This window comes from Ostrea edulis, chromosome 4, assembly GCF_947568905.1.
Source record: "Ostrea edulis chromosome 4, xbOstEdul1.1, whole genome shotgun sequence".
Lineage (NCBI taxonomy): Eukaryota > Metazoa > Mollusca > Bivalvia > Ostreida > Ostreidae > Ostrea > Ostrea edulis.
In genome coordinates this window covers 47,841,852-47,852,361 of record NC_079167.1, presented here as the reverse complement: position 1 = coordinate 47,852,361, position 10,510 = coordinate 47,841,852, and the positions used below count along the sequence as shown (strand labels likewise).

The following is a 10,510-nucleotide window of genomic DNA, read 5'->3' as shown; positions in this document are numbered from 1 at the left end:
GTTATTGTTTCTAAAACAAACAATGTCACCTGTCCTTAAAATATGTTAAAGTTGTATTTGCAGGTTGCTGTTATTTCATCAGATTCTGACTGTTTCATTTTTAGGGCAGTTACTTTTTGTAAGAAATCGGGTAGCTATAAATTAAGAAACCCTGGACCACTGTCATATTCTAGGGCTAGAGAGATATTACTTGATGCATTCGAAAATGTGGGTATAGATAAATCTAATTTTGGCCTTCACAGTCTCCGATCTGGGGTGCTACCGCAGCTGCCAATGCTGGTGTAAACGACAGACTGTTTAAGAAACACGGCAGTTGGAGGTCAGATAATGCCAAAGATGGCTATGTTCATGAAAATATTTATTCTTTATCATCGGTTTCTAAGTCTTTGGGTATTTGATGCTATTCTCGTAAAGGCTGTGTGTTGTAGCAGCACCGCCCCTACTGCCTTAGTATCTCTGTTGATTTGGCATCCCCTAATAGCCCTGAGGAGATGGAGAAATCGACAGATTCACTAACGGAAACATACAGGAACAAGCTAAAGATAGAACCATCAACAGTGTTCGAGATCACGAAAGGTAGCTTCCCAACAAGGGGAGGAAGGTCAAAGAACACAATTGAGAGAAGTGACAATTCAGGGTATTCATGATGAAACAGGACATCCAGGTAAGGATAAGCCTGGCACTACAAAACTACTATTGGCCTGGATTGGAAAAGGATGTACAGAATAAGATACATGTAAATAGTTGCAACAGATGCATTCTCAGCAAATCACCTATTAGATCCCACCTCTGGTGTGTTCAGGGGTCCGTGTTTGCCCAACTATCTATTTTGTATTGCTTATAGGAGTTATGAGATTGATCGCTTGTTCGTTATCTTCACCTTTCTATTAGTCCAGCAGCTGAACTTTTGCCAATTACAACAACCAGACCTGTGGAATTGGTATGTATAGACTTTTTAAGTCTGGAGCAGTCAAAAGGCACATATGAAAATATCTTGGTTATTACCGACCACTTTATAATAATAATAATAATAATAAAAATACACTTATATAGCGCCTTATCTAAAAATACTCTAAAGCGCTGTACAACATACTAAAATTTACAATTGATAATTAAAAGAAAAACCATAGAATACACAACGAATAATCCTTACACATATAAGCATGAATGCAACATTATGTCATAATGGATAAAAAGTACAAATCAAGACAATTTAAAGTATAAAATATGATGCAAGCATGCAACGTCCTAAATATATGAAAAACAAACAAGTAAAACTACTCAAAGGAATCTAAAACACAAATGTGCCCAAATTTCATGGGTTGTATGGAATAATGAGTTCCGTTAAATATCCTGGAGCCAGGTTGCGGAGACTTTTAAACACATAAAGGAGAATTTTGTACTGGATACGATGATCAACGGGAAGCCAATGGAGATTGATCAGAACAAGTGTGATATGATCGTGTTTTCTAGTCCGTGTAATTATCCTTGCAGCGGTGTTTTGAATTCGTTGGAGTTTATTTGTGAATTGTTTGTTGATTCCATACAATAAAGCGTTACCATAGCCCAGCCTCGATGTAACGAGAGAATTCACTAGAATTTTACAAGCATCATCAGTTATAAACGGTCGAATGCTGCCTATCCGACGTAGATGCATGTAACATGATCTTGCAACGGAACTGCATTGTTTTTCCATTGTAAGGGATTTGTCGAGATACATTCCGAGATTTTTCACACTCTCAGTATCACAAATGATGTTTCCATCGAAAGTTATGTTGAAATTATTGTTATCGTATTTGCTTCGTTTTGGGACAAACACCATTAATTCTGTTTTGTCTTGAGTTAGTTTTAGCAGGTTAGTACACATCCATTTACGGATATCTGAGAGACACTGTTAACCTATTCGAAACATCATCCCAGTTTTGACGCGGTTCGACTACAATAGAGATCTGGCTGTCATCAGCATAGCAGTGATAGTCCATGTCATGAAGATCACATATTTGTCCTATCGGTTTGCTGAACAAACAATAGAGCCGAGGCCCTAACACAGAACCTTGCGGAACTCCAATCGTAATTTCCTGGGATTCAGACAGTTCGGAACCAACGGCTACACGCTGACAACTGTCACTCAGATATGATTGTATCCAAGATAAAGCAGAGCTAGTTATTCCATAACTAAATTCGAGACGTTAAAAAGTATCTGATGATCGATCACATCGAAGGCGGCTGATAGATCTAACATAACAAGAATGCAACAACAGTTATTGTCAAGTGCCTTCACCACGTCATGATGGACTTTCAACATAGCCGTTTCCGTTAAATGACAAGAACGATAAGCAGATTGTTTTCTGTCCATTAGATTGTTCGTATTCAAATGGTGTTCAATTCTTGATGACACTACTTTCTCCGTAATCTTAGATACGAATGAGAGATTCGATACCGGGCGATAGTTCTTTAAATTTTCCTTATCTAGTCCGGGTTTCTTTTAAAGTAGTGGTCTTACTGTTGCCTGCTTAAAACTTCCTGGAACGAACACCTCACTGAGAGATTTGTTGACCATAGCTGTTATAATTGGTACAAACTCGTCGATACTTTGTTTTAACATGTGAGTTGGCAGAGGATCGATATCGTAGGACTTTGACGGAGATTTCATTTTCGACTTCCGAATTTCGTCACAAGATGCTGGATAAAACTGAGTTAACGGAACGCCTGAGTACTTTACATCAGCCCATAGAGTATTTGAGCTTGTTTCTGTTTCACTATTTTGGACTTGTAAAGTTTCTCTGATAGTCTGGATTTTTCCGAGAAAATAGTTCCCAAATCTATTAGCTAGATCCCAATCATTATCAGATGTCGGTAAAATAACATCAGCTTGCCTGTGAGTTTGAAAAGTCTTTTGGTATCATTACCACATTCCAATATGCTGGTTGAATAGTAGTCTTGTTTGCTACGGAAAAGTAACTTACTATTTAGGAGACACTTTTCACGGTATATTTGGCGATTGATTTCTAAGTTGGTACGCCTCCAAACTCGTTCCGCCTTTTATTACTCCCTTTTAGACGTATGTAACTCTTCAAAATACCACTTTGTGTTTGGTCGAATTGTTATTGTTTTGGTTTGAATCGGTGCATGTTTTTCGATGATCGCTTTTACACCCTCGTGATACAAGTCAACAATACCATATAAACCAAGTTCGCTTGTCACCTTTAGTGCGGACGCTATGTCTTTCTCAAAATCACCAACATCAATATTCCGGTATTTTCTGATCGATACGGTTTTCTGTTGTTTCAGTGGTTTAGTTGAGTTAATCAGCGATGTTATACCTCTATGATCACAGGACGCAATACCTTTAGAATCACAGATATACTGATCATCAACGATTGGGTTTGCCTGTAGAAGACGACTGTTTTCGCGAGTGACAACTACATCAAGAATATGCCCTCGGACATGGGTTGGTTGATCAACCAGTTGTTTCAAGCCATGTTCATGTAATGACTGTATAAACCTTTGTGGGTTTGTATCTTGTTGTACATCCAGATGAAAATTGAGATCACCTGTGATAATCTCTTCAGATGACAAAGCATGAAGAGACAAGTACTGCGACCATTCCTCAAAGAAAGTGGACACACACAACTTGTTGGATTTCGACGGGGGTGGACGATAGATGATACAGAGGCGCAGTTTCGTGTTTTGAGACATTATAACACATTCTAGGTGTTCGAATTGTGTAAAAGTCAAGTCAGATGTTAACAAGAGGTACTGTGAGCAATGATCACTAAGAATACCCCCCGCTTACCCCAATCTCCCAAAGGGTGTTGGTAATAGGTATAAACTACCTCTTTTCTGAGTGTAAAAAACAAATGGCATGACAAACCGAACCATATTGCTACTTCGATGTCCAGTGCGTGTGACCTTTGACCTTTTGACCCCAAAATCAATAGGGAACATCTTCGTCCCACGGGTAGTCCATATGTATGATATGGTGACTGTAGGTGGAAAGAATAACGCTTTAGAGTCCGGAAACCATATTGCTACTTCGATGTCCAGTGCGTGTGACCTTTGACCTTTTGACCCCAAAACCGATAGGGAACATCTTCATCCCATGGGTAGTCCATAATACGATATGGTGACGGTAGGTGGAAAGGATAATGCTTTAGAGCCCGGAAACCATATTGCTACTTCGATGTCCAGTGTGGTTGACCTTTGACCTTTTGACCCCAAAATCGATAGGGAACATCTTCATCCCATGGGTAGTCCATATATATGATATGGTGACGGTAGGTGGAAAGAATAATGCTTTAGAGCCCGGAAACCATTGCGTCTACAGACGGACGGACAGACAGACGGACAACCCGATTCCAGTATTACCCCCCCCCCCCACAACTTGTTGCGGGGGTATAATAATCTCACACTAATAGTCTTATTGTATATCAGGGCGACACCTCCACCTCGTATCTTCCTAGGAATGTTAAATATGTCATAACCCTCTGGTACCAGATCACCTAGCACAATGCTATCTATGTCGGTTTCCAATCATGTTTCAGTTAATGCAGTAAGATCTATATTGTTCGAAATTATAAGATCAGAAACTGAAAGAGCCTTGTTCTTGACTGATCTACAATTCAAAGTATATAGCTTTAAAGGATGGATTATCCGAGTCTCTCGTATAATGGACACAACTTTCGAATGTGTTAAATGTTCAGATGTCAAGAAACGGTAACGATGTATAACAGGACATTGCGTTATTCTCACTGGTATTGCACTGCTTTGAGTTTGATCATCGATTTGTAGTGAAACTAAATTACGAGTATGCACTCCATTTTGTGGACTGTGATAAAAGGTGTTGGAAAATCCAGTGACTATCTTGATTTTCTGTTTAACACTGTGACCTGCCTTTGTACCACGCCTGAATCGGCGTATAGGCTGACTGCTGACCAGTGAGCCCAAGTTCAAAACCCATCTGGGTGCGTAACGACGTGAAACATTGAAGGGGTTCATTGTCTGATCACCAGTTGAAATATATGCCGTAATCTAAAAAACTTAAATTGCAATAAAATCCACACGGCGCTAACTACGCTCAACACACCCTTACAAAACACCTCGTACAACTAAAATATAAAATACGACATTTCATAGAGCAACTCCTAACTAAATATCCCACCACCAAAAAAAAAACAATTTGTACACGGAAAAACCACGTAGACGAAAAGTCATGGAACGACTCTTCAATAAAAGTCAACACAGAAGAAGATAATTCGAACAACTAAAAGTCTCATGAAAAGTCACACATCAGTAAACACAATGAATAAAATAAACTAAAATTTCGCTTAAAACACAAGTTTTTAAAAGAAAAACTTTCGTAATTATGTTCCATACGTTGCTATCTACGATCTCAACAAAAATTAAAACTGGAGCTTTCGTAGTTAAAGAGAAAATGGGTTAAATAATCAGAGGTGGAGCTGCCATTGCATAGCGCTAACACACTTTACCCGTTTTGCGCATACTATACCATGTACGAATCAAACAGCTCAAACAACTGCAAAAGTCCTATACGAGAACTTTTTACATTACAGCTTCACAGCGATCAAGGGAGGAACTTTGAGTCAAAGGTCATTAGAATATTGTGTAAGGTGTTAGGGATTCAAAAGACCAGAAGAACACCCTATCACCCGATGGGTAATGGATCAGCTGAGGTATTCAATAAGACACTTAAAAGGATGTTATCCACTCTTAAAGGACACATCGCATGTTTCTAAACTTTTTAATTTTTTCAGCAAAATTAATTCATTTCATGCCTAAAACTACTTTACATGTATTTTAAATAAAACAGTTTGTGTAGTTTTCGAGTTTGAAAGCGATGAAATTCAAATCTTGCGATATGCATATTTTCTTCGATATTTTACGCGCTATCATCTGTGACGTCATATGCGAGAAGGTTTGAAAACAGTTGTTAGCCATTTCATAAACAAATTAAATTTAATGGACAAAAAAGCCACTTACCATATTCATGACTCGTAATTAAATAACACTGCATTAAGGTGTTTTGTGCCGTTTAAGAGTGTACTAGAAAGGATGAGGTTTTTTTTCAATTTTCGAAGAAAAGTATGAGGGAATAGATGTGGCACAAGGACTTTGCCATAAAAAACCCAGTAGCATTTGTCCTTGTACTTTTTCAAAACAGCATTTGGACAGAGACGTAGATAAACTGCGAGGAAATGGTTCTATCGAAGCTAAGCACTGTTACATGTAGGTCTACAGCATATGCATTCCGTTCTGGTCTTCAAATTCAATACACACTCGCACCAACTGACCTTGACTTTGTAATAACATAGGCATAACTTATACCCCCAGTTTCAATTGGTAGATTTACAAAAATTGTTAAAGATAAAAAATAACTTTCAATTATAAATAATGAAATATTTTATTTCCTAACTTTGAATTTAATTATAATGCTTTAATTTTTTTAATGAACGTGTAACAACAATACGTGCAGTACGTATTTAAGTTATATAAATGCCGTGCTCCCACTTCCTAACATCGTGTAGATTAAAAAATTAATGATAAATGAAATTGCTTTATCAAAATAAAGTACATGGATTGAAACTGAAACTGTTTTTATTTGATTTAACGCCTAATTTTACACAAAGTATTCAATGGCGTTGTATATGTGTAATATAAAAAGCTTTAAAAGAATGAACAATACATCATATACATGCAAACACACTCTACATATACTAAACTAAAACATGTACATTAAAACTGTCTAAACAAATGTGCACGTGTTTAAATAAACATGAAATGATATTGCAATATCTGTCCAAAGTATTTGCTTTTTAGTGACATTTTGACCAGAAAACATTAAATTTATTGAAGATTTATGGCACACCGATCCCGATTATTAGTGATACTTATAAGGATGTACGCCATAAAGCTGAATAACATGGGACCTTATGCAATTACGCCTTTCCAAGGTACACGACATGATATAGATAAGAAAATATAATACACAACTATGACATGAAGCCTGGTACTAACATATAAACTGCATTCATGTAAAGTGGCCTGTCTTTGGTTGTACAAATCACAAGATACCCGATACTAAACCATCTTCTGCTACTTTACTACGATGATCTTATCTCTGGTTGTACATCCTCTGCATCAAGATGGAAACCCCCAACCCAGGGAAAGTGAATATGTATTCTAATACCATTGCACATAGTGATATATACAATTTTTCACAAGGAATTTTAAAAATAACGACATGATATAGATAAGAAATATGCACCACATCGCAATAATTAAAACGTCATACTCGAAATCATAAATAGGTTTTTCATTTGATAATTTATGGATGAAACGGTTATGCACTTATATTTTTCCATGAAAATAATAATAGTTAATAAAGCAATATGATTGTAATTTTGAAAATTGTTTTTGCTGTTAAAAGTGGCATTCTTACATTTTTATAAAAGTCGCTTTTATTCTTGCCAATATTGAATATCAGGATTTAACTACTTTAAACAATAATGTATATGTAAGTAAATCGAACAAAGATGTGTCTCCATCATGTGAAGCTTGTAATGTGGATGAAGACATAAAACATTATTCGTATGAATGCTAAATTGTTGAGCATATTTGGGAGAAATTAGCTCCTTCTTGAAGTTTTACAGACCCTGAAGCGTACTACTACACTACTTGCACGGAATGGTACGAAACGATTCTTGCACGGAACGGTGAACGGTTTGTTCGGAATTTGCGTAGAATATACAAGTTAAACACAGGTCGGTCTTTGCATTATGCAGACAGTTCCGATAAACAATTTTGATGAAAATATTTTTGGTTGAAAAGGAGAAACTTGAACATACAAATGTAACAAGACAAATAAATTATTCCTATATACCAAAAAAAAAAAAAAAAAAAAAAAACCTACCGAGGGCAGAGATATACATGTCTCTGCACTTGCTAGAAACTACCAAGGGTGATAATATGGTATTGAAATTTGCTCTGCCTGGTGGTTTTATGATAAACTGTTTTCTTTCGATTGTTTGCATTTTTACTGTTGAAAGCCCGTATTAGAGACATTTTGAAATAATTGCTCAAATTCCCAACCCCATGTCGAAATGACTTGCACGGTCTGTACGATTCTAAGGGCGTGGTTTGAACGATCTGCACGTTTCTTGTTATGAACTATAATTTGAATATGTAATTCCGGAATAATGCGTTGGTTCTTATATTAGTATTGACATGCGCATGAATACACAATAATAAAGTAGTTCCTAAAATGGCAGATACCACGTTGTTTAATTTCTGCTGTTGTTGACCGTATTGTATTGCTGTTGTATTGTGAATTCCTTGGACAATACACACCTGAATGCCATTATTTTGGAACCTATCATTCATAACAGGAAAATCCGTATGGAGTTGGACACTGGAGCCGCAGTATCCGTTATGTCAGAAAGGAAATTTCGTGAACATTTTCCTGACAAAGTTGACAGTTTGCGTTTACGTACATACACAGAGGAGGTGTTAAAACCCAAAGGTGTAGCATGTGTACCAGTTACGTACGGAAATCAAAGGAAGGAACTTAACCTATATGTTGTTCAAAAAGATGGGCCATCGCTATTTGGCCGAGAATGGTTAGCTCACATTACCTTGGATTGGCCTTCTATCAAATCTTTGTCAGTTGCAACAAGTAAAGTTTCAGGCACATGTTCAAAAGGGACAAAACAAAAGTTATCTGAGATCTTGGGAAAACATGGACAGATTTTCAAGGATGACATGGGAACCGTTAAAGGAATCAAAGCGTCATTGAAACTGAAGGAAAGTGCACAATCCAAGTTTTGCAAAGCACGTCCCGTGGCGTATTCGTTGAAACAAAAAGTTGAAAAGGAACTGAACAAGTTAGTCGACAGTGGCGTCATTACAAAGATAGATTACAGTGAATGGGCTACACCTATCGTACCAGTCATAAAATCGGACGGTAGTGTTCGGATTTGTGGTGACTTTAAAGTGACTGTGAACCCTGTCCTTGAAATTGACCAATATCCGCTCCCAAGGATTGAGGACATTTTTGCGGCATTGTCCAGAGGTCAACGATTTACCAAGTTGGATTTACGCCATGTGTACTTACAAATGACTGTAGATGACGAATCCAGAAAATTATTGACTATCAATACCGAAAAGGGACTGTACAGATACAACAGATTAGTATTTGGTGTGGCCTCAGCGCGAGCCATTTGGCAGCGCACAATCGATACTGTGTTACAAGGGCTGGCCGGGGTAAAATGTATAATGGACGACATGATCATCACAGGGGCGAGTGAAGAACACTTACAAAATTTGGAAGCAGTACTGTAGAGACTGGATGACTACAATTTGCGAGTAAACTTAGAAAAGTGTGAGTTTTTCAGGGAGCGTGTTTCATATTGTGGACATGTAATCGACAGTGAAGGATTACACAAAACACAGGCAAAAATCAATGCAGTTATCAATGCTCCAATGCCGACAAATGTATCGGAGTTGCGTTCATTCCTAGGAATTGTGAACTATTATGCCAGATTTCTGCCAAATCTGTCTAGCACATTATATCCGTTACATCAGCTGTTGTCGAAGGAGAAGAAATGGGAGTGGACCCCTAAATGTGATAGAGCCTTCTTGGATATTAAACGAATGATAACATCCGAAGGAGTTCTGACACACTACAATCCCGATCAGCCAGTACGATTAGCTTGCGATGCTTCGCCATACGGCATAGGATGCGTCTTATCGCATGTGATGGATGATGGGTCAGAAAGGCCTATTGCGTATGCCTCACGATCACTATCGGCTGCAGAGAAAAACTATTCACAGATTGACCGCGAAGCCTTGGGTATAGTGTGGGGTGTAAAGCGTTTCAATACCTATTTATACGGGAGACATTTTACGTTACTCACAGATCACAAGCCGTTAGTGTCTATTTTTCATCCAGAAAAGGGAATTTTGACAACTTCAGCTGCACGCATGCAAATATATGCTTTATTTCTATCAGGATATGATTATGAAATCATGTACAAAAATACTAAAACTCATGGAAATGCAGACAGTTTATCGCGACTGCCATTATCCGAATGTGAAACTTCCGAAGACACTAGTGTTGACATAATGTACATGTCGCAAATTGAACAGTTGCCAATTTCGAGCGCCAAAATAAAACAGGAAACTGGACGCGACACAGTTTTATCGCATGTCTACGAGTCTGTCATGAATGGGTGGATCACATACATTAAATCAGAGGACAAGGACCTGTATCCGTACTTCAGCCGCAGAGATGAATTAACTGCGCACAACGGATGTCTTGTATGGGGTATGCGTGTGATAATTCCACCGAAATTGAGAAGCCATGTTCTGAACGATCTGCATGTAGGGCATATTGGGATAGCAAAAATGAAGGCCTTGGCCAAGAGTTTGGTGTGGTGGCCAGGCATCGACCAGGACATTGAAAATATTTCAAAGTCATGTGCAGGATGTAGCG

General features: G+C 37.9%; 1 protein-coding gene across 1 annotated transcript; it reads left to right on the top strand.

The window, feature by feature from the left end:
• Window positions 1–8,415: 8,415 nt before the first annotated feature.
• Window positions 8,416–9,357, top strand: LOC125669030 (uncharacterized protein K02A2.6-like). The gene has a single exon (XM_048903474.2). It carries the CDS (start codon window positions 8,416–8,418, stop codon window positions 9,355–9,357), a length of 942 nt encoding a protein of 313 aa, XP_048759431.2.
• The last annotated feature ends 1,153 nt before the right edge of the window (window positions 9,358–10,510 follow it).